Consider the following 27,811-nt stretch of genomic DNA (forward strand, 5'->3'; position numbering starts at 1 on the left):
AGTGCGGTTAGAAGCCAATTGAAATGGCAAGGAGAAAATTCTCTGCACTACCATTGTGCAGAGATAAAGTCTTTCACTAGCAACAGTTTGCTGGACTACCATCTATCACTGCTAAGATTTGGAGCCTAGATTGTTGCCAAAGATAGTCCTACTGCTTTTTCGATACTACCCACTTGCTCTGATGATAGAGTGCTACAATAGAATGGAGCAGAGCTGGGTACCACTGTCTTTTATAATGTCTTTCACCTTTGTAGAAATCTTTCCGACAAACTCCATCCCAACAAAAACTATGCATTTAGAATTTACCACTCTCCATAGTGTATACATTGAGAATTTTTTGCAATTAGTAAACAAATGTGATCATAAATATTATACATGTTCACACATGTGTGCACCACTTATTCTTATTAGTCATACACACAATTAAAAAGTGGGAAAGAGGAAGAGAGAAAAAAATGGTAAAAATTAGAGACTGGAAGAGAACTTACTTGGGGAATGTAGGAGTTAATGAGTGGAGAGGGTAGGTAAGAATGAAATGTAAATGAGGATTAAGAGGATTTGCTTACTTTTACTACAAAGTGCTACTTAATATAAAGATAGTCTTGCAGCAGTGTGAGATTTTTGCCTTATTCAAATGGAACGTCAGGAGAACACATTGTTGTTTTACTGTATCACTAGATCAGAGGGCATGTGACAAAGAAGGAGAAGAATCACAGAACTTGGAGTTGAAAGAAATGAATTTAAATCACATGCTGTTATTATTATGCTAGTTCTTAGCTGTGTAAACGTAGTCAAGTGACTGAGTTTAAGAAGCCTCTGTTTCATGTTCTATAAAATGTGGATGGCAATAATGGTTTACATTTTATTTCCTTATACTGCTTTAGAAGTTACATATTCTATTTCTGTTTTCACCCTTACAGTTTTAACATGCATACCAAAATTAACAACGTCTACAATTAATCATCTTTATTCTTTCAAAAGGTTTAGGATATTAGAACACTTTAATTCCACCATATCTTGCCCATTTTACATATCATTTTTGCATGGCACTTAAAATTTTCTTATGTACCTACAAAGTAGTCATCATCATCTGTTTTTGATACTGTTGATGCTTGTGTAGATGTATTCACACGCGAATTTCATGCTTACCATTGTTTTTTTGCATCATACTCCTTCCTTTGGGTTTCATTTCTGAAGAATATCTTTTAGTAGGTTTTTTTTTATTATTAGAATTTACTAGTGGTAAACATCAGGTTTTGTTTGTCTGAAAATGTCTATTTTAATTCTCTCGTTGATCATGTAGCTGCATATAGAATTCTAGGTTGACAATTTTCTCTTAGCACTTTGAAGGTATTATTTTACTGCCTTATGGTTTCTATTGCCATTATTGAGGAGTCTGCTCTTGTTCCTCTGCCTTTTCTCATTATTTGATTTTAAATCATTTCTTGGACTTCAGTGTTCTATATTTCACTTCAGTGTGTTTACCACAATTTCTTGGATCTGAATTGCTTGTAAAATCTGAGGAATCGTGTCTTTCATCACTTCTGTAAAATCCTCAGCCATTATTTCTTTCTACTTCTATTTCTTTCTACAGTCTTTCTCTTTTCTGTGTTCTGTCATTCTGGATTCCCTGGCTGGTCAGTGTTGTCAATCCTATATCTCTCTTAATGTCTCTTTCAAGTTTTTCCATCTTTTAATATCTGTGTTGTATGTTGTAAATTGAAATAGAACAATTTCCTTTGATTTTCCATCTATTATTTCTTCAGCAGATTTCAATCTGCTATTTAACCCATCCATTGAGTTAAATTATTTTAAGAATTATGTTTATTATTGGACATTCTACTTGTGTTTTTCAAATCTTCCTGATGTTTTTGTCTCATTTTCCCTCATGTTTTTACTTCTTCTTTTATGTCTTTAAGCATTTTAAACATATAACATGTAGCTGTGTTAGTTATCTGTTCCTGCATAAATAGTATTACCATAACTATGTGATTTAAAATGATACACATTTACTATTTCACAGTTTACATAGGTAAGGAGTCTGGGCACAGCTTTGCTGGGTCCTCTGCAAGGCTGTAAATCAAGATGTTGTCCAGGGCTGGTTTCTCATCTGGAGCGCCCCTGGGGAAGGCTCTGCTCCATGGTAGTCAGCAGCATCTGGTTCCTTGCAGCCACTGGCTGAGAGCTCAGTTTTTTGCTGGCTGTCAGCTAGAAGCTTTGCCAGCTCTGTGCCATGTGGCGTGGCCCCCTCCATGGCGGCAGCTCCCATCATGGCAGCTTGCTTTTCCAAAACCAGCAATGGATGGAGTTTCTTAGCAAGACAAGCATATAACACACACACATATAATCATGTGTATCTCATCACTGTTGCTATATTCTATTGGTCAGCAGCAAGCCACATGTTATGCCCACACTTAGGGGGAGAGAATTCTAAAAGGGCATGAAGACTAGGAAGCACTGTGTTGATGGGAGCCACCCTAGAGTCCGGCTGCTAGAGCGTCCAATGATTTTATGCTTTGTAGTTCTTGGGAGAACTAATTTTGCTATTTATTATGTTTGCTGACATGTTGGATTTCTTCTTTTGTGTACTGTAATTTTGAATTATGAGCTCTTCAGTGAGGTGTTTATCTGTGCTGCTTATACTAGGCACATTTTCAATGCTAATTTCTCATCTTGGATTTTCCTTATTTGCCAAGTGTAATCTTGAAAACCAAACCCTTATGATGGTAAATTCACAATAATTAATCCTTAGTAGATATTTTTTTCTTTTTGCATAGAGTCTAGGCCAAGACAAGCAAGCTTCTGTTTTGTTTCCTGGATTTGGTCAATGTAGGTATAGGTAGTGACAGAGACAGAGACAGAGGAAGAGACAGAGATAGAGATAGAGATATAGAGATACACACATACATACATTTTTTTTCCTATTCTGAATTTTACATTGTGTATACCTCTTCAAGGACCTCTGTGTATGTATCGCTCTTAATATAACTTTTCCACCTAGTGAGGGTCCAAGGCCTTATCTCCCAAACCCAGTGGCTCTTAAAATTCATACCCTTGGTTTACTCCATGCTAATCCCATTGTCAGCTCATACTTATCACCCTGATTTTTAGTATATTCCTTAATTTTGGCTCCTGGTGGTTTTCCTTACTATCTCAGCCATATATTTAAAAGAGTATTTGTCATATTTTATCCAGTATTTCTAGGTATTTTATAGAGAGAGGGTTTTCATTTTCAAGTAATCTAGCCTGTCTGTATGCCAGAAAAGAAGTCTCTGCAAGAAGCAGTCATGTGTTTTTGAATTCAATACCCACAGCAAGTATACAAGTGATTCTTATCCTGTTTTTTTATGGATAAAAAGAAACTAAATCTCTGAAATTTTAACCTTGCCAAAGTTTCATAGCTAGAAACAAAATTAAGCCCAAACTTGAGATGCAGAACCTATTTCAATGTTGCACTTTAGCCTCCTTTACCCTATAAAAGTTCTCATGTCTACTTCACAGGACTTTTGTAAGGATTGCATAAGATAATGTGGGTGGATACAGGCATACCTTAGAGATATTGTAGATTTGGTCCAGAACACTGCAATAAAAGAAATATCACCATAACATGAGTCAAACAATTTTTCTTTTGTTTCCCAGTGCATATAAAAGTAATGTTTACATTACACTGTAGTCTGTTAAGTGTGTGATAGTCCTATGTCTAAAAAACAATGTGTGTACTTTAATTAAAAAGCACTTTATTGCTAACAAATGCTAACCATCATCTGAGCTTTCAGCAAATCATGTTTTTTTTTTTGCTGGTAGAGGGTCTTTCCTTGACATTGGTGGCTGCTGACTGGTCAACAGAGTGATGGTTACTGAAGCTTGGAGTGGCCGTCGTGATTTCTTAAAATAAAATAACAATGAAGTGTGCTGCATCGTTTGACTTTCTTTTACTTGACACTCAGAGGCCATTGTAGGATTGTTAACTGACCTAATTTCAATATTGTTGTGTCTCAGGGAATAGGGAGGCCCAAGAACAGGGAGAGAGACGGGAATGGCTGAGTGGTGGAGCAGTCAGAACACACACAACCATTAAGTCTGTCATCTTCTATGGGCATAGTTTGTGTTGCCCCAAAATAATTACAAAAACATCAAAGGTCACTGATCATAGATCACCATAACAAATAGGATAATAATGAAAATGTGTGAAATATTGCGAGAATTACCAAAATGTGATATGGAGACATGAAGTGAGCAAATTCTGTTGGAAAAATGGTGTCAATTGAGTTTCTTGATGCAGAGTTGCCACAAGCCTTCAATTTTGTAAAAAAAATGCAGTATCTGCAAAGCACAGCAAAGCAAAATGCAATAAAATGAGTTTTGCTATATAATGTAGAGCACTCCGTGGAATAAGTAGGTGTTATTATTGTTAGAGTCGATACTTAAGGTTCTCTCAATTATCTAGATAATGGGGAAGGAAAAGAGCAATTTGAAGGTATTGAAGCCAATAGGTTGGAAGGACAGCAACTCCTAAATTCATAGCTGTTCATTTAATCAATACGGAAACTTAATTGAGTTTCAAAATACAGCTTAAGTCAAACATATACTTCGTAGAATATCTTTTACAGTATTGTTGCTCATTAATTAACATTCACTGAAAGCAGCTATGTGCCAAGCAATTAGAACAACGTTCTTGGCTTAATGAGCTCACTTTCTAGTGGGAGGGGGTGTAGAAATGATTAGTGAAGTATTTCAATTTTATTTTAAATAAAACCAAATTAACAGCACCTTAACTGGAGATTAAATTAGTTCTTTCTTCACCAGCAGGTAACAGTTTTTATTTTTTTTGTTCTCTTTAAAAATATTTTTTTGTGGGGTGCCTGGGTGGGTCAGCCGGTTGAGTTTCTGACTTTGGCTCAGGTCATAATCTTACAGTTCATGATTTTGGGCCCCATATCGGGCTCTGTGCTGAGCCTGGAACCTGCTTCAGATTCTGTATCTCCCTCTCTCTATGCCCCTCCCCCACTTGTGTGTGCTCTCTCTCTCTCTCTCTCTCAAAAATAAACATTAAAAAAATTTGTCTAAATATATTTTTTTGTGGGGCTGTCTGAATGGCCCAGTCATTTGGGCATCTGACTCTTGATTTTGGCTCAGGTCATGATCTCACGGTTCATGGGTTCAAGCCCCGCACTGTCCTTGGTGCTGGCAGTGCAGAGCCTGCTTGGGATTCTCTCTCTCTCTCTCTCTCTCTCTCTCTCTCCCTCTTTCTTTCTGCACCTCCCCCACTTGTCTGTCTGTCTCTCTCTCTCTTTCTCTCTCAAAACAGGTAAATAACTTTAAAATTTTTTTAAAGATTTTATTTTTAATTTTTTAGATGTTTATTTATTTGAGAGAGAGAGAAAGAGCATGAGTGGAGGAGGGGCGGGGAGAGAGAGAGACAGAATCTGAAGTGGGCTCCAGGCTTTGAGCTGTAATCACAGAGCCCGATGCAGGATTTGAACTCAGAAACCGCAAGATCATGACTTGAGATGAAGTCAGATGCTTAAACGACTGAGCTACCCAGGTGCTACTAAAGATTTTATTTTTAAGTAACCTCTACACCCAACATGGGGCTCAAATATACAACCCTGAAATCAAAAGTCACATGTTCTGCCCAGTGAACCAGCCAGGCACCCCCTCCTTCTTTTAATTATTGAATTATAATTTATATACAGTGTTACATTAGTTTCAGGTGGACAACACAGCAGTTTGACAGTTCTATATATTACTCAGTGTTTACCATGATAATTGTAGTCACCATACAAAGTTATTACAATATTATTGTATATTGTTAATACAATATTGTATTGTTAATACAATATATTCGCTATGTGATACTTTCCATCTCTGTGACTTATTTATTTTATAACTGGAGGTTTGTAGCTCTTAATCTTTTTTTAATCCATTTCACCTGTCCCCTCACTCATCTCCCCTCTGGCAACAACCAGATTCTATTGGTTCTATATATTTAAGATTCTATTCGTTTATTATCTGGTCATTTGTTTTTTTAGATTCCATATATAAGTGAAATTGTATGGGAGTTGTCTTTCTCTGTCTGATTTATTTCACTTAGCATTATACCCTGTAGGTCCATCCATGTTGTTGCAAATAGGAAGCTCTTTTCTTTTAATGGCTGAGTAATATTCCGTTATATATATGTGTATACACACACACAAACACACACACACACATACACACCACATACTTACCCATTCATATATCAGTGGACATTTAGGTTGCTTCCGTATCTTGGCTACTGTAAATAATGCTGCAGTAAACATAGAGGTGCATATATCTTTTTGAATTAGTGTTTTCAGTTATTATTTTTTAAAACAATCATCAGCTTCTTTTCTAATACCTGTAGGAGGGAGAGAACTATTTCCTTCTTTTCTCATTTTTGAGCCAAAAACTTTCATCCTTTGGTCTTATTCTTACCCTATGAAGCAGTGCAAAATAAATGTTTCTCTTTTGGGTGACAACATTTCAAACAAAAAACTATAATGTCATGTTTTATTCATAACAACATTAGACTAAATCTCAAATCTTTTCAGTATCTTTTACCATAGCTAGATGAAATCTTGACATTTGGAAGTTCCTCTCCTGACATCTCCATTCAGTAATTTGAGAGCTTGGAAATATTCCAGCCTCTAGTGAGAGACCCTGTTGCTTCTATGTATGTACATTCCTCAAAGAAATCACTTGATGGATGGGTCCCATGGCAAATAAGTCAGTCTTAAGTGACTACTACTATCTACCCGGAGTCTGTAGTGCTGTCACTGGTTTATTCTTGTGTTTGCAAAATTTCACAAGAGAGAAAGAACACACAAAGGCTGAGTCAATAAATGTCATCAGACCCATATTATGCACTGATATTTTGGGGAAGCCTAAGTTATGATCTGATGGTAATGCAGAATTCATTAATATATTCATTCAGCAATTATTTACTGCTATCCTCATTCTCTCTGGCCCCAAATCACTTTAGTTTTGTATTAGGTTAGCTTAAGACACAGTGTAGAGCCAAATGAAGTTCACACCAGCTTGTGCAGCATAATCCTACCTGAGGGTTCTACAGGTGCGTCCATGTATTTGGCTCCTTTTCTCCTTCCTGTTCCTGTCTATTACTGTAGAAACAAGAAATCAACATAAACTGGATAGCTGTTGGGTCACCAATACAAGCATGTGTTCCCCAGCCTAAAAACTTTTCCTGACATTTCCACAAACATCTATCAAACAACTAGGCTCTGATCCATGGTGGGAACCCTCTGGTTTGGGCTGGGGTGGGGGTGGGGCAACAAAACACACACAGGTGCTATCAGGGTTCGAGAATGTGCTCTTCTTTTGCCCACTTTTCCAGAGAACCTTAGAAGGATTGAGAAATAAGAGACCATGTAGCTCTTTACCCATAAAATTTGCATTGCCTGACGATGTTTCCCAATGTAGTTTGAACTAATCTTAGGTAACCAAAACTTTGGGTGTTACCATAAATTCCTTTGAAAAAACTTCTTACAGCACTAGAGGGACAGTGTTGAAATTTTTCCTGATAATCAACTTAGTTTTTTTTCCTTGCTTGCTGCCATCCATTACCTTAATTGTTTAGCTCTTCTCCTTACTTGGCATTTACAGGATTTAAATACTTCAGGGTGGTCCTGACATTTTCATTAAAGTGCTATGAGCTAAGTGCTCCCTGTCTAGGCTGATGGTGTATTTTCAGGTGCACTAACAGAGCTCATTATTTCTTTACACAGCAGCAGCATTAAGAATCAAGCTGTGTTTCCTAAAAGATGAATGGGCATGGGTAAGGGGTGAGGTTGGGGTGGTGATTTAATATGGAAAATCATGTGCCTCTTCGTAGCTTTATGGTAAGTTTCAGTGTCTTTATAATTAGGCTGTGTCTTGAGTGCTAGGCAATTATTATTCAGGCTTTGTTGCATTATTTGTTTTTGTTACCAGAGAGATGGTGTCCCAAGTAGCAGTCAGGCTTGGAATCCTGAGCACAATGAATCACTGAGCATGAAATCAGCAGAGTTCTCATCTTGCATTGCATTTTATTGCGCTTGCTAGTGAAGTGGATTCAGGAAGAACACATATAGCAGCCAGCTTTCTGGCCAACAGTTATTCATTCATTTCCCCTATTCCTGATGTTTATACCAGCTATCCACATTCAGTCTTAAGATTTTAATACTATGTGATTATTAACCAAAAGAGGATCTCCAAAGATCCTCTTTTAATCCTCTTGTTTCAAGAAAAGTCAACATAAATTCCTCTAAGCCATAATTATCATTATACCTGACATTTATTTAGTGCTTACCATCTCTTAGGTTCTGTGGTAGTCATTTTATGTGGATAATTGTCTTTAATTCTTCACAATCCCAAGAACCAGATATGGGTATTATCTCCATTTTACAGATTAGGAAACCAAGATTTAGACAAAGTGAGTACTTTTCTGAGGCCATCCATTTAGCAATTAGTGAGCTTGGAATCAGACCCAAATATGCTGACTCTAGACTCTTAACTTCTAAAGTTGTTGCTTTCTTATTATCGTCTCTAGAAAAAGGAGTATCTGTTTATCACCTTATTTAATCTTTTCATTTTGATATCTTAAACTATCTTTATAGACATCAGATACCAAATTTCATCCTTAACTGTTCCCCCCACCAGACTGTTAAGTTCCATGAAGACTGTCTGCTTTGTTCACCTTCTGTGTTCAGAACTGGAGCTGGCATATAAAAGATGCTCTAATATTTACTGAATGACTGAATGAGCTCATTGGCAAATTTCTATCCTTAGCAACATATTATAAACCTTATTGTAGAAAATCACTGATTATATATGACTGCCAGCCAGGCGTTTTTATTTTAAAACATTTAAAAAAATAAAGTAGTTTAATGAGCCTGCATATACCATTACCCAGCTTCAACCGTGAACAGCATTCTGTCTTTCTAGACATGCTGTGTGTATAGTTCAAGTTTGCTTTTAGAAGAGCTCCTGAGAAATTTCACTGGAACAACAGTGAAGTCTCCCTGTCCTTTTCCTTTTCCACTTTACCTGAGGAATCTTAAAAATAAGGTTGCTTCCTGAAACTGAAACTGTGAAATCAATGTGTAAAACAGTGTGTAAATAAAACACAGCAGTTGTCTAGACAATGGTTTCACAGGCCTGCAAGACTTAAAATGAAGGTACCAGTACATTTATAGAAGGGATGTTCCCACCAAGAAGAGGCATTAGTCAGCAGTGCATTCACAAAGGGAAGTTTTGCAGAGACTGACCTTGACCTCACACTTGAAGCACTATCCTTAGCTGTCTACTTCCTGAGCACCTTATTAGCCTAATAGATCCAATAGAGAGAACATTCATGGGGATCATAGTTAACTTCCCTTATTCTGACTGTAAGCAACCTCTATACTTAAGCTTGCTTTCTAAGGTGATGTGCTGGCTAACATAAACATCCAACCTGTTTGACGGTTGATTTTCTTATTGTAAAGTAATCCCTCAATAATCTGGTTTCATTTATCAGTTTCTCTACCTTTGTTAGCATGGATTAGCTTCCTTGTGAGACAGGTTTTTTTGTGTGTTTTTTTTTTAAGTCAAAAATGTTAAATAGTCATACTTTTCTCATTGAATTATTCTTTGTTCACTGACTTTCAAGAAATTATTTTTATTGGAGGTTAAATAATTCCATTAGTTTAAATACATGTTTTGTTTTTGTCGGTTAACAGGTTTTTCTGGTTAATTAATCCAAAACTTACCAAAATAATATACTTATTTGTTCCTTAGGTTGCCTTAAATTTTGTAGTAATAACTCTTTTTGTGTGTAATTGTTTATTTTATTCCCTTCTATATTAATCAGTTTTGCTTAAAATACCTTAAGCAATGGCCCAAGTTAGTCTAAAGCCTAGTATATTTTGTCCCTTGAATTTGTGGTTTGTTTTTGGCTTTGCTTAACATGTTCTGTTTTCCCTCCTGATTTTTCATTCTGTCCAAAATGATTCAAGTTTGTTTCATTCTTTTATCCTACTGGCATTTTTTTTAAGGTTCTCTTTTGCACTGAGTTCTTAGTAGAGTCTGAGTAATTGCCAGAAATTCTCCATTTGATTGTCATCACATTATCTTTTTTTGTGCAACTCCATTTGTGTTGATCTCTGCAGTAGTTTGCCTCTCAGTATCAGGATGTTGCAATCTCTAGGAATCTTTAAGATTCCTAATTGAAAAACCCCAAGGTCCTTCACATGAAAACCCATTTGTGGAAAGCACCATCTGCAATTTATTCCCTCTCGGCATAGCTTCTCAGTAATGTTTTTGAGCTCCTAGTGGGATATGAGAGGTCATTAAAAATCATCATTTTTTCCTCTTTTTGTAGAAGAAAAAACTGGATTGCTTGAACTTGCTCATTATTTTCTTTTTCTGCCTCATATGAACTCAGATAATGATGTTCTATGCCCGGTAGAGCTGTGAATGGTTATGAAAACAGACCTCACTTTTTGTTGAAGTAAATATTTTGTGATTTCTGAAAGTGTCCTGTATCAGGACATTTATATTCCTTTTTTAAATCCCTCTAGGGACTCTTTGCCTCTAGGTTTTTGAAACACAGTTTCATCTTGTTGTTTCATATAAATTCCAAGAATAGAATTTTTGAGCCCAGTCGAGAAGATCCCACATTACTTGCTATTTGCCTCAAGCACAGCAATATGTTTTGTTGTTGTTGTTATGGCTTAGCAGACATCTGTTCTGTTGTGTTTGAGGTTATCTGTGAAATGATTTTGGTTTTTTGGGAACCTCGACACTGTATCAAGATCCATTAGTACCAGTTTTATTTCCCATGATGCTTCATGTTTTTTCCTCGTAGCTGTTCCTTATATTCTCTCGGGAGGACTAGTTAACAAGCTTTTCCCCACTAAACGCTTACGTCCTCTGATTTACTAATCAGACTGAAGTTAAACTGAACGTTTGAAGCTCAGCTTTGCCCTTTTCTAAATGAGGACTCTGCAGAATGTAAAGTTTCAAAGAAAAGCTTGTTTTCGCTCTTCTTGCAGTTCAACTTTACTCCAATTTAACTATTAAAAAGAACTTTACTATATCCATGTTTTAAAAACTGGATGTCAACTAAACAGTACTTAAGTAAACTGTTATAAACTGGCAAATACTGGTGTGAACTGGTACATTCTGGTATGTGACTTTGCCTCCAGTGAATATTTGAACTAGTTGGTGTCATTTGCCTTTTTTTCTGACTTTATTTCTCTTTTTTAGCAATCATGAGAGGAAAGGGGAGTATATGCCTTTTAATCAGTGATGTGATGATAAATATTTAACAACCAGCTCTCCAGGGGGAAGAGCTGCCCTGATCTGTACCATTTGTGTATCTCTGGGTGTAAATACTCTCCCCGTGAATGATTTCAAGCTGCCAACATGACATCACTGAACACAGGGTTAGGAAGAGACATGTGTTAGAACATGCGGTAGTATTTCCACCATTCAGATACAACAGAGGTAAACTACCTCAAGAGAACGGGTGATAGTAAAACAGTAAAGTCATTAGGAAGTGATGAATTTTGAGTATTCATTATCTTTGTTTCTAATATAATTGAATTGTAGGTTTATATAATTTAGTTTTTGACAATAACTACATTTATCAAGCTGCTTACATAATCCCCACAAATTCATGAATTCGTGAGCTGGTATGAGGTGGTTACCGTAGACCATTGCTTAAGACAGAGGAAAAGAGAGGACAAGAGAACTTTCACTCTGATCCTTTCAAGTTTCTCTAATGTTACAGTTATAGACAACTGCCCTCCACCTTTATTTTTCTCCCATCCTTTAGAGACTGCTTATGAACCCCTTGCTTACACCTACCACAGAAGGCACATCACCTTTGCTCCAGAATCTCCAGGTGCTGCACAGTTTGCTTATTATGAATTGAAAGAAGGAGCTTATGGAAAAAAGTGTATATTTCAGTAGCCAAAACCTTTTTTCTTCTTTTGTCTGTAGAGTGTTTGAAATAGCGTCATGGGTTTTATGGGATATGTCTTCTTCCTTGGGAGCCAGCTAGGTCTTTGTGGATGCCACCTTATCAGCCCATCTGGCAGAACCCTAAAGCTGCCTCCCGATAAGTAGAAGGAAATAGCAGCAGACAGCTTTATATTTCCTGTGCTCTTGGTGGGCATCTTGGGCAATTACTAGAAGAATGTGAAAGATACATATCTTCCTACGGCCTTACTAGTTACACGATTAGAATTCCTTCTTTCACCATTGCAGTGGGGGTAAGGAGTCTAAGAAAAATGGACTTTGCTAATGACACCAAATGCTGAAGCATAAATATTTTCTCCTAACATCTAGCTTACTTTAATAAGTTATATTGAAAATCCACCTTTTAAAAAGTATTTATTTTGAGAAAGAGAGAGAGTGAATGGGGGAGGAGCAGAGAGAGGGCTAGAGAGAAAATTCCCTGTTAATAACAGAATGCTCTGTTAGTGCGGAGCCTGACATAGGCTCCAACTCCTGAACCGTGAGATCAGGACCTGAGCTGAAACCACAAGCCAGACACTCAACTCACTGAGCCACCAGGCATCCTGAAATTCCACTTTTTAAATGTCCCCGATTTTAGTTAACCGGTTGATATGCTCTGCTAGATATCCTAGAATTTAGTATTAAGATCTCACAGCATATATAGGTTCTGACACATCTTGTCCCTGGTGTACTGTGTGACTCACTTTAAGTCGTACAGTTCTGAAGTTGAAGTTTTACATTTTTCTTCCTTACTTCCAGTCCTGGCCTGGTGGTGACAGCAGCACATCATGCACTCAGTGTTACCAGGCAATCACAGAAAGATATATACACATGATCATTAAAATAAATACATCAAAACCAAGTACGTGAAACTGTTCCATTAACATAACTAACAGCTGAAATGTAACATAACAAATCAACACATGTGCTACAACATTTGGTATTATTCTTGACTTTGCCTTTTAAGGCTGCACAGAAATTTTTCTTGTTTTCATTGGAACTCAGATGAGTGTCAAGCTGAAGCTCATCAAGTGGCCCCTATTATGAAAAAGATGCCTTCCCAAAAACTAGGCTCACCTTTGGCACAGTGAGAATACTTTGCTGGGTGCTTCTACAGCTTGATAATTGGAATCTAACTCTGTAGCTGTCATCATTTTGTCTTTGCTACAATAAGAAAGCCAATAGCACCGAGAGTTGTGGAAATTCTTTTCTTTCTTGCTTTTTGACACTGTTAAACAACAAGGATAAATTCAATAAACCCACAATTCTCCTGTCTTAGGTATGTTTTTTTTGTAGGCTTTTTGATGCAGTAAGAAAACATCAATACGTTCCAGGGTCTATGAGAATGAATAAAATGTGCGACAACTAAGCCTGAAATGAAATGCATTACGATGTATTTGAAAGGTGGTTGGAATCCACTTCCATCCGAGAATATGTTTATTATCATAATAGTTTTTAAATGATTTTGAAAACTGTTAAGTGGCAATGCTGAAATCTTACGTGAAAAATTACCTTAAGGTTGAAAAAAATTTTAAATCACAATGGGAAATGGCATATTTTAATTTTGAGCCGTCTTGTGGGTAGAGCTATATACTTCGCATGTATAGGATATTGGCTCTAATTAATGAAGCATCAGAGGTTTCCTTGAAGAAGCAAGCACGGAAACATTTTTATGTTTTTTTCTTGTAATGGCAACAAACTGACGTGTACGAAAAGTAATTTCAGTGAAATATTGTCATTTCGCCATCTTTTAGAAAGCAAAACAAAATGATGGTCAAAATGTTGTTTCTTCCACATTGCTACAAAAGGCCATATTTCATTCTTTCTCATTGCTGTGTAATATTCCATTGTGTATATAAACCACAATTTCTTTTTTTATTTTTGTTTTATTTTTATTTTTTTATTTTTATTTTTTTTAATAAATGAAATTTATTGTCAAATTGGTTTCCATACAACACCCAGTGCTCATCCCAAAAGATGCCCTCTTCAATACCCATCACCCACCCTCCCCTCCCTCCCACCCCCCATTAGCCCTCAGTTTGTTCTCAGTTTTTAAGAGTCTCTTATGCTTTGGGTCTCTCCCACTCTAACCTGTCTCTCTCTCTTTTTTTTCCTTCCCCTCCCCCATGGGTTCCTGTTAAGTTTCTCAGGATCCACATAAGAGTGAAAACATATGGTATCTGGCTTTCTCTGTATGGCTTATTTCACTTAGCATAACACTCTCCAGTTCCATCCACGTTGCTACAAAGGGCCATATTTCATTCTTTCTCATTGCCACGTAGTACTCCGTTGCGTATATAAACCACAATTTCTTTATCCATTCATCAGTTGATGGACATTTAAGCTCTTTCCGTAATTTGGCTATTGTTGAGAGTGCTGCTATACACATTGGGGTACAAGTGCCCCTATGCATCAGCACTCCTGTATCCCTTGGGTAAATTCCTAGCAGTGCTATTGCTGGGTCATAGGGTAGATGGATTTTTAATTTTTTGAGGAACCTCCACACTGTTTTCCAGAGCGGCTGCATCAGTTTGCATTCCCACCAACAGTGCAAGTGGGGGGTGGGAAGGAGGGGTGGGTGGGAGATGGGTATTGAGGAGGGCACCTGTTGAATGAGAATTGGGTGTTGTATGGAAACCAATTTGACATAGATTTCATATTTTAAAAAAATGTTGTTTCTTTCCATCTCTCTCTGTCTTCTTTTCTCCCAACTTGTTTCTCCATTCCACTTTCCAATTCTGTTCTTCCTCCCATCTCCATGGTATCCAGACTACATTTTTTTGTTTCTTTATGGTCTTGTTAACTATCCTATGGTCATGGGAGTTTAGTTAAATAAGAACATTAACTCCCAGAATTTCAAGACTGTAGGAGATCTTTTTAAGGGGAAGCATTGCTTCCCCCCACCCCCCCCCCCCCACCCCGCCGCCGCCATCTGATACAGAGGCCAAGAAAGTGAGTCACCGGCACAGGTGTAGAGCGGCTGGGCAAGCCGCCCATTGTGCATTTCCTGATTACATAACCTTTGAGTGTCTCCAGGAGAGATGGGCTTTAGAGCCGTGCTGTGTGAAGTGCCAGGCGGTCCGATCACAGACAGGCAGTGCTTGTGTCCCTTTTCAAAAACTTTCCTGTGGGGTTGTTAAAGCATCATAGGTTAATGTTTAAATTGGAATCATGTCGGCCACAGCTGCGCGTGAGGGAATCTTTGCTTTAATGTGAATCAGAGTAGCTGACTGGGATATGAAGGGAGCATTTTCTTCTCCAACATTAGCAACTTTGTTATTTACTCAGTGGTTAGAAAGGAAGAACCGGGTGGCCAATAAAAAAGCAAATGACCCAAGATACTTAAGCAATGTGTAAACCATAATTAGACTCTATTATTTAGCTATCATATAGCATAATCCTTATATTTCATTTTAAAGTCCATTCATATCAACTTAAAAATGATCTTCATCAGCTTTGTAGAGGTTTTAAAGGTGTGTTTTAAATTTTTTTAGCCTTTTGACTTTGTTTCATATATGCGATTACACCCTTTGTTATATATAGTCAGTTGTCAATCCACTTTACATTGTCCCTAGATTATTAGAAACACATACTGGAAAGACATTGTCAGATTTTAATGGTGTAATTCAGTTGCTTGTACTATAAATTTACAGAGTGGCCTAATAAAGAATTGACAATCAAATCCATTTTTTCCTTCTTATCCCCTTAACCACTTTTGTTCCTACCACTCTGGGAGCAGAGAGACCAGAGAATGAGCCTCAAAAGGAGACAATAAATTTGCATAATGTGGTCTTGGGACACTTTGGAGAGGATGACCTTTCAAGCCCCTTTCTAATGTTTCCAGTTCTGTAATTTTGTAATAAGACTAGTAAAGACTCAGGGAGATGGGGGAAGTATATGCTCTTAAGGATTATGCTGATTACCATAGTGGGGGTTGATACTTGAACAAAGAGAAATTACTTAAGTCATAATGAACAATGTTCCCATAAATGGACAGTGAAGAAGGCCTCTCCCCTCCCAAAATGTGAGAAGGCAAACAAATATCTAAATGTAAGTGCAATAGAGAGGGGAAATATTTTTAAATTTCTGTTAAGATTTTCATTTAATGTATTTATTCTTTCAAAAAAAATTTTTTTAGTAATCTCTACACCAAATATGGGGCTCGAACTCATGACCCCAAGATCAAGAGTCACATGCTCTTTCTACTGAGCCAGCCAGGTGCCCCTAATGCATTTAGTCTTAACAGAGAAGTCTGTGAAGCTTTAATCCAAGTTATAAATAAAATATTTGGGATTTTGGTTTTGATAACAGCTATTCAATTCATATGATTGCAGTTAGACAAATGTGTGTTTCATAGCAAGGAATATTTTCTGCCTTTCTTTTCTTTATTTTTAGCTCTAAATATATGTGAAAATTTCTAGGATTCTTGTTTGAGAGAAATCTTATAGTTTAATCTAACTGGTGTCTGTTAAATATAGGGAGAACATATAACTTATTACTTAAACCAGGATTCTTTTTGGAGTGAAAGGGAAACTGTTAATTATGCCAGGATGATAGGCTTAAACCAGAGTGGGGTCATATGTCTATCCTAATTATAGTGCCTTGAGACTATGGAATATGCAGTTAAATAATATGCAAAAAACCAAACTCATCAAAAAGAGATCAGATTTGTAGTTACCAGAGGCAGAGGTTGGGGGAGGGGAAGATTAGTGAAGATGGTGAAAAGGTACAGACTTCCAGTTATAAGATAAATAAGTACTTGGGATGTAATGTGCAATGTGATGACTACAGTTATCATTGCTGTGTGGTATACACAAAAGTTGTTAGGAGAGTAGACACTGAGTGCTCTTCACGAGGAAAATAATTTTTTCTTTTTTTTTTTGTATCTATATGAGATGATGGATGGTTAAACTTACTGTGGTAATTATTCCACAATATGTGTAAGTCATAGTATGTTTTATACTTTAAACTTGTATAGTGCTATATGCCAATTATTTCTCAGTAAAACTGGACAAAAATAGTTGAACAACAGTAACAACAACAAAAATATGTATGGACCCCTGTGGCCTCATAGAGCAAAGTAAAAGTGTGAGGTCAGGAAGGAAGGTAGTAGACAATAGCCTGGAAAGAGTCTCACTGCACTTGGCCAGAAGTCTGAATTTTATTTTCTTTCTTTTTGGAATGGAACTGTGGCCTCTTATTTCCCCCTCATTTTTTTTCATTATATGAAGTTTATTGTCAAATTGGTTTCCATACAACACCCACCCCCTCATATTTTTATACTTGTTCTTAACAGTTTCTCCTTGTCTCAATGTAGAAAGTTAAATTCATAGGACTTGCATTTGAAGAAGAAGGCGAGGAAAGTGTGAGAGTCAAAGATTGTGCTGTGGCTGGTGTGTTATTCATGAAAACTGGAAATACAGAAGGAAGGGAGAGGCTTGGGAGGCTCTGAAACGATAATTTGTTATATTATTGAGTCACTGGGTTTGAGGGTCTACAGGCTATCCACGTAACAATAGCGAGTTAGCAACTAGAAGCAAAGATTTTAGCTCAGGAAAGATATCAGGCCTAAAGACATACATATACATATATACATACATATATATGTATGTATATATGTATATATGTGTATGTATATATATGTATGTATGTATATATATATGTATGTATATATCTTCTGCATATATAGTTAACTGTTAAGTCTTTGGGAATGGACAAAGTCTTTCATTCATCCACTCATTCATCCTAAATTTAGCATTATGCTAGATGCTAGGAGTACAGTAATAAAGTAGACCCAATCTGTTTTCATAGACCTTGTGGTCCAGTGGGAGACACTTACAAGTATAGGGCCCCATAGGAGCACGTAAGAATTATACTGAAGCCAGATGAGTCAAGGAAGACTGAGTCCTTTAGGACGAATAAAAGCCCATCAAAAGGTGGAAAGAAGTAAGGTTGGAGTGCATAGAAGGCATAGAGGGCACCATGTGAAAGTCCTGTGAGAGGGTGCCTGGCATGTGTGAGAAACTGAAAGAATGTGGACTGAGAAGAAAATATAGTTGAACATAGGGGTGCCCAGGTGGCTCAGTCGGTTAAGCATCTGACTCTTGATTTTGGCTCAGGTCATGATTTCACAGTTTATGAGTTTAAGCCTATGTCAGGTTCCACACTGACAATGCAGAGCCTGCTTGGAATTCTCTCTCTCTCTCTCTCTCTCTCTCTCTCTCTCTCTCTCTCTGCCCCACCCCCATTCATGTGCCCATGTGTGCTCTCTCTCTCTCAAAATAAATAAATAAACTAAAAAAAAATAAAACATTAAAAGAAAGCTTAAAAAAATAGAGTTGAACAAAGAATTTTAATGAGTGCTTTCCTTTAAGGGAGCAGAAGAAAAGGAATCATCAAAGGAGTCTGAGAGTGGAAATAAGCAGAGAATCAGGAGACAGTGTTGAGGGCAGAGAGTCAAGGAGAGGGTAATCAACAATGTTAAAGTTGCAAAAGGAATCAAATATGATGAAGATTAAGGAGAGAAGCTATTGAATTGGTGTTCCTATGGTTGTCAGTGATCTGAGAGATCACTTTCACTGGCATGAAAACCAGACTTCAGTAGATTGAAGAGTGGAAAGGGAGTATGAAGATTTGTAGAGATGAGAAAGAGAGAAAGGCGGTAGGTTGTGGACAAAACAGTCAAGAAACTTATTTTACAATGGGAGAGACACCTCCCTTGAACACCTTTGTAGCATAAGGAAGAAGATAGAATCAATGGAAAAGTAAACTAAGGACAGTGCTAAGGACATAATCGATGTTGCAAGGTTCTGGGGAGAATGAGTCAAGACCACACATGAATGGTTTAGTCTTGGAGAGGAGTCTTCCTTTGAAACATCAGAGAAAGAAAAATATTTACAAGAAAGCTCTTGAGAAGAAAGTTGAGGGCATTCATACCAGAGTTTTTTCCCAGTTAAGTGTAAGATAAATCTTCTGAAAGTGAAGAAGTATAAGGATAGAGTTGGGAGCTTTACAGAGGAAGGCAAAGCTTAAAAGTGGAGGTAAGATTTGATTAGAAATAAGCAAGAACTCACCAAGCTTTGTGATCACAGCTGGGGTTCTTTTTTTTTTTCTTTTTAAGTCTATTTATAATGGAGCCAGTTGTAGTTTTTATTGGGAGCTTGAGGATAAAGTTGGGAAAATGAATGAATGATTCAACTGACTTAGAATTGGGCCTGATAAGGCAGAAGATCAAGGTAGGAGGAATTAAGGATGTTTAAGAGTGTACTTGAAATGATGGGCAGTCTTCAGACCCGATTGTGGAAGAAAGTAAGAGAAACCAGGTGGTGCACAATTCATTTGAGGGATAGAAAGAAGCTGTATATTGGGCTGAAGGTAAAGTTATGTTTGGGAAGAGGTCTAAAAGGATGAAAAGCAATGATCAGAGAAGAAGTGGTGTTATTAATATAGTGAATGGTGAAGTGAAGTGACACTCATTCTGAAGAAAATCATAAAGCAAAATTTCAGAAGGTAAAAGCCCAAGCCAATTTGATATAGTCACATACAACAATCTGGCTTTACCATGGCGTCATGCAATGTCCACCAAGGTATAATGATAGACAACATAAATAGCATTTAGAGTCTCTCTTGGGACTGTGGGTAGCAGCAAATCTTAAAAGACAAACAGAAAAAAAAAAGACAAGCAGAGTGAAAGCAAGACTGGGAGAGAAAGGGAAAAGAATAGATTCAGGTGTGCACCAGAAGGTGACTGTCCTTTCTCTTAGTGTTATTCTAGTCATCACCAACTTCTTTTGTGCTTTACCCACTTCACCGTTGTCATGTTTTTAAATCAAAGAAACCATACTAACTTCTACACAAAGAGTTTGGTATGTGGCATGTCAAATGTTTGTTTAAACTATACTTTCAATGTAGCTGACCTAGTGACTAAGCAGTTGCTTTATTTTTGCCATTAGATGCCATTGCTGCCCAAATAAAACCTGACCACTGGGTTTAAAAAATTTTTTTAAATGTTTCTTATTTATTTTTGAGAGAGAGAGAGAGAGAGAGAGAGAGAGAGACAGAGGATGAGTGGGGGAGGGGCAAGGAGAGAGAGAGAGAGGGAGACACAGAATCTGAAACAGGCTCCAGGCTCTGAGCTGTCAGCACAGAGCCTGATGTGGGGCTCAAATCCATGAACCATGAGATCATGACCTGAGCCTAAATCAGACACTTAACCGAATGAGCCATCCAGACACCTCCTAACCACTGTTTTTTAACTTAAGCCATTTGGGGAGTGAAATTTCCTCTCCTTTGAGGTAGATTTGCAATTATTGATGCAAACTCTAGAGACACTTTTCATGTTGTTAATTTGAACATTTTAGTCTTTAGTTTTTGAATTTGCCTTAGTATGACATTATTTTAATTAGTGCACTTTTAAAACCTGTAACTTACAAAATGTTTAAGAATAGATTTGAATCTGATACAAATCTAACTTGTTAGATTATTTAGATTTACAAGTAATTTTTCTGCAGCCTAAGTGTCCACCAACTGATGAATGGAGGAAGAAGATATGGTACATATTCGCAATGGAATATTACTTGGCCATTAAAAAGAATGAAATCTTGCCATTTGCAACGATGTGGATGGAGCTAGAGAGTATTATGCTAAGTCAGTCAGTCAAAAATAAATACCTTATGATTTCACTCATATGAGGAATTTAAGAAACAAAACAAACGAGCATAGGGAAAAAAAAGAGAGGCACACTAAGAAATAGACTCATAACTATGGAGAACAAACTCGTGGGTACCAAAGAGGAGGTGGGTGAGGGGATGGGTGAACTAGGTAATGAGGATTAAGGAGTGTACTTGTTGTAATGAGCACTGGGTATTGAATGGAAGTGTTGAATCACTATATTGTACACCTGAAACTAATATTACACTGTATATTAAGTAACTGGAATTCAAATAAAAAGTTTAAAAAAATATTTAACTCCCAAGGTTAGAAAAAAATTATGTGTATGTAAAGCAAATTTCATTTTAAATATCATATAATCATTTGGTAAGAGTATGGTTCAAGGGGCGCCTGGGTGGCTCAGTCGGTTAAGCGTCTGACTTCAGCTCAGGTCATGATCTCATGGTCCGTGGGTTTGAGCCCCATGTCAGGCTCTGTGCTGACAGCTCACAACCTGGAGCCTGCTTCAGCTTCTGTGTCTCCCTCTCTCTCTGCTCCTCCCCAACTAGAGCTCTGTCTGTCTCTGCCTCTCAAAAAAAAAAAAAAAAAAAAAAAAAGAGTATGGTTCAAACTGGACTATTCTGCCCAGTGGACTACGTACCTTTGTTTTAGGGAAGGAAGTTTCCAACACATGGATCGCCTAATTAAATAGAACATCCAAATGTCTCTTCAGTATGCCCCTTCTCTCACATTTCACAGCACTTAGTAATAAAAAGAAGTTCCCTGTTGCTGTTCAAGTCTTACCTTTTTTTTTTAAATTTTTTTATTTTAACCTTTGTTTATTTTTGAGACAGAGAGAGACAGAGCATGAGCAGGGGAGGGGCAGAGAGAGAGAGGGAGACACAGAATCTGAAACAGGCTCCAGGCTCTGAGCTGCCAGCACAGAGCCCGATGCGGGGCTCAGACTCACGAGCTGCGAGATCATGACCTGAGCCGAAGTTGGACGCTCAACTGACTGAGCCACCCAGGCGCCCCACAAGTCTCATCTTTTAATACTTCAAAAGTTTAAAGTCTGCTCCATCTAGTAACTTCCCCTCTCCTAAACCTCATTAATGCTGTCTAAAGATCTTTTAAGTTCTCTTTATGTTTTTAGAAAGTTTCAGTGCATGACTCATGAAATTTCTCTGTACGTTTTTATCATATGAAGCTTTCTCAATATCCACACAGATAGCCCTAATAACATATATGCTACCCAATAACTTACCCAATTCCAGTGTCTATCTCCATTTCTCCTAAGTTAACTATGGGCTAGCCTTATGTTGGAATTCATCAGAATTTAGAACTACTTGTGCTTTAAATTTTTGAACTCTGAAAATTCCCCTTTCGGGTCATCATTTCACTTGAGGATACTAGTCTTCCATTCATCCATTTAGCAAATATTTATTGAGTGAGTGCCTTGTTATGTACTGATCTTTATAGTACTCCCTTTTAACTGCTCTCTACATGTCCTTCTCCCTTAGCTTCACTCTTTTTAGTAAGCTCTACACCCAGAAAGGGGCTTGAACTCATGACCCTGAGCCAGTCAGGCACCCCATTTATTCTAGTTCTTTGAGACTCCACTCTGAATATTACATTACTATCTTGTAGTAGGCTTTATGGTAGATCATTTCAATTGTACCTCAACCTGCCCGCTCAATTCCGACCTTTCTTTCTTAGGCCCTTTTACTATTTCCTCTGACTTTATTAATTGTTATTATGTTTTACAGTCAACATTTATTGATATTTACTTACATATTTATTCAATTCTATTGTTCTCTATTCCATCCTGCTCTTACCTTTGTTTATTTTATGTGCATAGTACAGTTCTGCTGGTGATGGATTGTCTGCTTCTGTTTATCGGTTTGTGATATCTTTGTTTTCATTTTATCAGGTATTTTTGCTGGGTACAAAATTACAGATTAGCAGTTATTTTTGCTTAGCACTTTAAAGACTCAAGGCTAGAGTCTATACCTGGTCTAGTCCTGCTCTTAGGGTGTTTTGGGACCGTAGGATATTTACACGGGCTTCCCCACTGGCAGGTCCTGAACTATAATACTTGTTCCCTCAGTAATGAGAAAGTTTCAAAAACTCCAGCTATAGGTAGTTATAAAGACTTTGACTGTTAGTCTGTGTGGGATGAGAAGTCACTGAAGAGTTGAGAAGAGTGATAGGCAAAAGGACCTCTCTATTTGCTGTCATAAGAAAACACTAAGAAAGCAAAGAGGAACCTTTGAAGACCAGTTAAGAGGCTATTGCAAAAAGCAGGCAAGAGATGAAGGTAGCATATAATTTCTTATCTGGCTATTGAAATAATTTCCAAACTACCTCAAATCTTGTTCAAACTGTTCAAACTGTTTCTCTTTCCTGATGCCATAGTGATTTATTTCTAAGATTCATATCCAATAATGTCACCCCTCAGAGAGCCCTCGTTATATATCTTTAGGTAAAATTCAAATTCGCTACTAAGGGACAAAAGGTCATATCCATGCCCTGGCTCCTGCCTCACTTTATAATATCCTCTCTTATTCTACCTCTTTCCACTAGCCAGTGTTATCTCCTTGGAGTCTAGAATCTCTCCATAGGTTGTAAAACCTCCCTAAGCCTTAATGCCTTGGCCCAGATTTTCCTTCTTCTTAAATCATCTTTCTCATCAATTCCCTTTTCTTGCCTGATTGACTCCAACTCATCTTTAAAGATTCAGCTGAAGGATTAAGGATAAGACAAGCTTATCTTTTCTTGGAAAGGTTTCTAAACCTTTTCCTTTCCCATTCCAAGACATAAATGAGTCTTTTCTATGGATTTAGTGCAATTCAGTAACATTTACGGCATCCACTCTCTGCCAAGAACAGTTTTAGGAATTGGAGAATGACAAAAGAACAAGCTATGGTATTTGCCCTCAAGGACCTCGTTCTAGAAGAGACGATACATAATACATAACTGCATTATAGTGTGGTAGGTACAGCAGTAGAAAATGATCTTGGGAGGAGGGTGTGAGTGAAGGCTTCCTGGAGGAAGAAAAATACATGTTGGTGTTTAAAGAGTAAGTCAGGGTTTATCAAGTGGACAAGGTGCGCACGGTAAGGTGAATATCCAAGATTGAAGGAACAATGCATGCAATGGTGTGGAGTGGCAAAACAGCAAGGTTTAGGAAAATAACAGAAGAATTAGTATTTGAGTATGATGTTTAAAAGGTGATTAATGGGATGTGAGTTTGAAAAGAGTGGACAGGCAGTCATTGATGTTCTTATTTGCAATGCGTACTTCTGTGGTAGTACTTACACTGTATTTCATCTGCTGATTTTCATCTCCATGTCACCACCAGTGGGCTCCTTCAGAACAGGTATTGGGTCTTAATCATTAATCTTTGCATACATAGCACCTATACAAGTGTCTAAGATGTTAGTAGATACTCAGTAAATGCTTGTTATTAATGTGGACCCTTTAAAACTTTTAAAAGATTATTTTACGTAAGACTATTTATATTTGGTATTTGGTATGGCTCTCTCTGTCTCTCTGTCTATATATCAATCTGTCTGTCTATCTATCTGATCTACTGCCTGGGTGGAGTCTGGACGTTATCAGGTCCAAAAACGAAGTAAAAAATTAAATTAAGTGCAATTAATTTGACATTGTTAGTACAACTACATTTAAATCTGATATGCAGGGCATGACATATTCAGTATGTAACATTTAAAAAAATAAAATGTTAATAAATTACTTCTGAGATGTAAATAGCTGTTATTTAGAGAAAAGACAAATGAGTAGAATGGAATAGACATTTATGCTTTTTCTAGGAAGCTAGAAATTCCATGTGTATCTTTCCATTCACTCTTACTTCCTTCTTGTATCTCTTCCACAGCATTCTGCACCAAATGGAGATATTTTTACAGCAGAAAGGGGTAATTAGCAACAGTCTTAAGAAGTCTGCAACTCAGTTGGGTAGGGCAGGTAGTTTGTTGGGTCCCTATACTAGAAGACCAATAGCCAGTTTTTCAGTCCTTGTTTCTTGCCTCGTGTGTCCAAAAGGGCATTCCAAAACATTTTGGAAAGTAGCCCTAATGTGTTAGAAATATTGTGAACATAAGGGAAAAAGGAAGCCTATAACCTGGAATCAATCATAATAATACAAAGCAGGAATCTGATAAAAAAATATTAAATATCCAAATGATATACTCTTGTGTAAGATCCATGGCAAATTGATTAATTACCATTGAAGAAATAGGAAAAGGAAAGAGAAGCCTTTTGAATAAACAGATTGCTTTGACTTAAGTAGTTTTATGCATCTTTTCAAGAAAAAAAAATCACTTGAGCTTGTGTCTCTTCTCTTACCTTTTTAAAATGCCTTTGCTGAGGAACCTGCTAACCATTATGGTTTCTCCCAACAACCTCTCATTTCTCCCCCTTCTCCCTTAGTATCTTTTTGCCACATACATTGCTCCTTCGGCCACTCTTGACATTGGACTCCAACAGGAAAAGAAAAAAGAAATTTATATGAGAATACAGCCACCATTTGAAGACCTTTTTGACACAGCAGAAGAATATATCCTTCTCCTCCTTCTTGAGCCCTGGACACAGATGGTAAAATTAGACCAAGTTGCTCTTAGAAAGGTATTGTGGCACTAAGAAACGGTGTGTGAACCGTTCATTTACTACAAAACTGATGATAAGCAGCATTATTAATTCACAAGAGAAAAACTGAAAAATGTCTTACATGGGCCAGGGACTCAGAGTTAAGATTTGGCAGTCTCAATATTAGAGCCGGGAAAGTATTTATTAACTTTATTTTTTGCCAGTTTCTCTATTGTGTCCTAACGAAAGACTAAAATCTTTGTCATTTTTTAGTTCTCCGTACAAATATGTCGACAGAGAGAAATCTGAGTTTTGGTTTCCTGCGAACCAACAAAATATGCCATGATAACATTATTGGCTTTGTCCTTTCTTGCCATTTCTCTGCAGTGGCCTTAATTTTGATTAATGGAAAAAACCCTTTAATTTTATACTGGATGAGTTATAGTAAATATTGCACCCATGGAAAATAGAAATGTTTCATATGTACTGTGGAAAACACATTTTCTAACTTCAGTGTTGCTATTTTAAGATGCCCCTAGATGTTCATCAGGTCAGACTGCTTGATTAGATAAAAATGTCAACACATCTTTTTCAATTCCAGCAGAGGCCATTTTAAATCTCAGTGCCTGAATATTTTCACCATTCTTATTGATGGGTGGAAGGCATTTCTTTAAATATTTATTTTAAATCACAGATTACAACCATTCATGGGTATCTTTTATATTAAGTTGTGCGTATACCCTGTACATGAGGTCATTTCCAGTACAACTCTGCTGCCCTCGTATTGCTATTCTTTGTTCATGTCTCAACAACTTTTTAGTCATATCTTCTACCAGAAAGAATAGGTTAGATAAATTAAGATAAAATTAATACCCAAACACCTCAGATAGAATTACCTTACTGGATTTGATTAAATGGTTCTATGGCTTACTAAATTCAATGACCAAAATAATTAAATTTTCATTCCTGATTTCTCTTTGCCCTGAAAACTTAGTGTTACATCTTTTTTACTACAAAATACATCTGTTATATTAGAAAAATTAGGGTATCATATGAAATTAAAAAAAAAGGATCTCCTGTCATTTTTATTTAAAAAATTTTTTTAAGTTTATTTATTTTGAGAGGAGAGAGAGAGAGAGCGAGAGAGCGAGCATACAAGCGGGGTAGAGGCAGAGAGAAGGAGAGACAGAATCCCAAGCAAGCTCCGTACCATCAGTGCAGAGCCTGATGTGGGGCTCAAACTCACAAACTGCGAGATCATGACCTGAGCTGAGATTAAGAGTCAGACACTTGGGGCACCTGGGAGGCTCAGTCAGTTGGGCAACCAACTTCACTCAAGTCATGATCTCACAAATTGTGAGTTCGAGCCCTGCGTTGGGCTCTGTGCTGACAGCTCAGAGTCTGGAGCCTGTTTCAGATTCTGTGTCTCCCTCTCTCTCTGCCCCTCCCCCACTCACGTTCTATCTCTCTCCTTCAAGAGTAAATAAACATTAAAAAAAATTAAAAACATTTTTGAAAAGAAAAAAAAAGAGTCACACACTTAACTGACTGTGCCACCCAGGTGCTCCTCCAGTCATTATTTTAAATACAGTGTATGGTGTAAAGGAAAATGGACCTGAGATAAGTCCTGAGATGTTAAAAAAAAAAAAAAAAAAAAAAAAAAAAAAAAAAAAAAAGATTTGGCATTAAAACTAACTTCGCTAAATCAAAAAGGTTTGGCATTGGTAATGATTCTTACAAAATGTGTGGGACAAACCGTACACTTGTTTTTTTAAGTTTATTGAGAGAGAGAGAGAGAGAGCAAGCACGAGTCAGGGAGGGGTAGAGAGGGAGAGAGAGAGAATCCCAAGCAGGCTCTGCACTGTCAGCACAGAGCCCCATGTGGGGCATGAATCCACACACTCCGTGAGATCATGACCTGAACCGAAGTCAGACACTTAACCAACTGAGCCACCCAGGCACCCCTATACACTCTTTTTAATAAGAAATTACAAATGCCCTTAAATGCAGCCCAGAGGATGTCTGTAAAAGTCCACCTGACTGGATTGTGTAGGCTGTTTCCCAAAAAGGATAATCAAAGAGACTACCAAAACTAGCTATTAAATGTAGAAAATTCTCAGTCCGCCAAACTGCTTTTTCCCTGGAAGAGAGAAATGGAGAATGAGCTTGTTCTTCTGACGATAAAACAGTGCAATGCACACTCTGTAGCATGAGACCTACTGTGAGTTTAATTTGATAAATGACTCTCCTCCTCTCTTGCTACAGTTAACAGAACCTTAGCTTGCAGATGAGTAATGATGGAGTCTGGTCATTTCTTGTTCTACTGTGGATTATTTGGTCTCTAAAACTAGCAGTGCCTGCTTTCATGACTATTATCCTATTATAATGAATAGAAAATGGAAATATGACCCAAAATGTGTGCAGTGTTTGTTAGTTCACGTAGGGTGACCAGAAAGGAGGAGTGATCTCTGATGTTACTATATCATTACATAGAAATATTTTATCGCATGCATGCGAAGTCTGAATATGCTGT

At 37.3% G+C, this 27,811-nt stretch overlaps 1 protein-coding gene across 14 annotated transcripts in view; it reads left to right on the top strand.

Annotated features, from left to right (window-relative positions):
- The window catches only part of RGS22 (regulator of G protein signaling 22), a 145,297-nt gene that overhangs the window by 78,863 nt on the left and 38,623 nt on the right, over nt 1-27,811 (top strand). For 12 of the 14 annotated variants that reach the window (XM_045454073.1, XM_045454074.1, XM_045454075.1 and 9 more), the window contains one exon: nt 25,123-25,317. The exons of the other annotated variants lie outside the window; for them this stretch is intronic. In XM_045454073.1, coding sequence (XP_045310029.1) covers nt 25,123-25,317 — 195 coding nt within the window. The remainder of the gene's footprint in view (nt 1-25,122; nt 25,318-27,811) is intronic. 14 annotated transcript variants of the gene reach the window in all.

This window comes from Leopardus geoffroyi, chromosome C3 (genome assembly GCF_018350155.1).
Source record: "Leopardus geoffroyi isolate Oge1 chromosome C3, O.geoffroyi_Oge1_pat1.0, whole genome shotgun sequence".
Lineage (NCBI taxonomy): Eukaryota > Metazoa > Chordata > Mammalia > Carnivora > Felidae > Leopardus > Leopardus geoffroyi.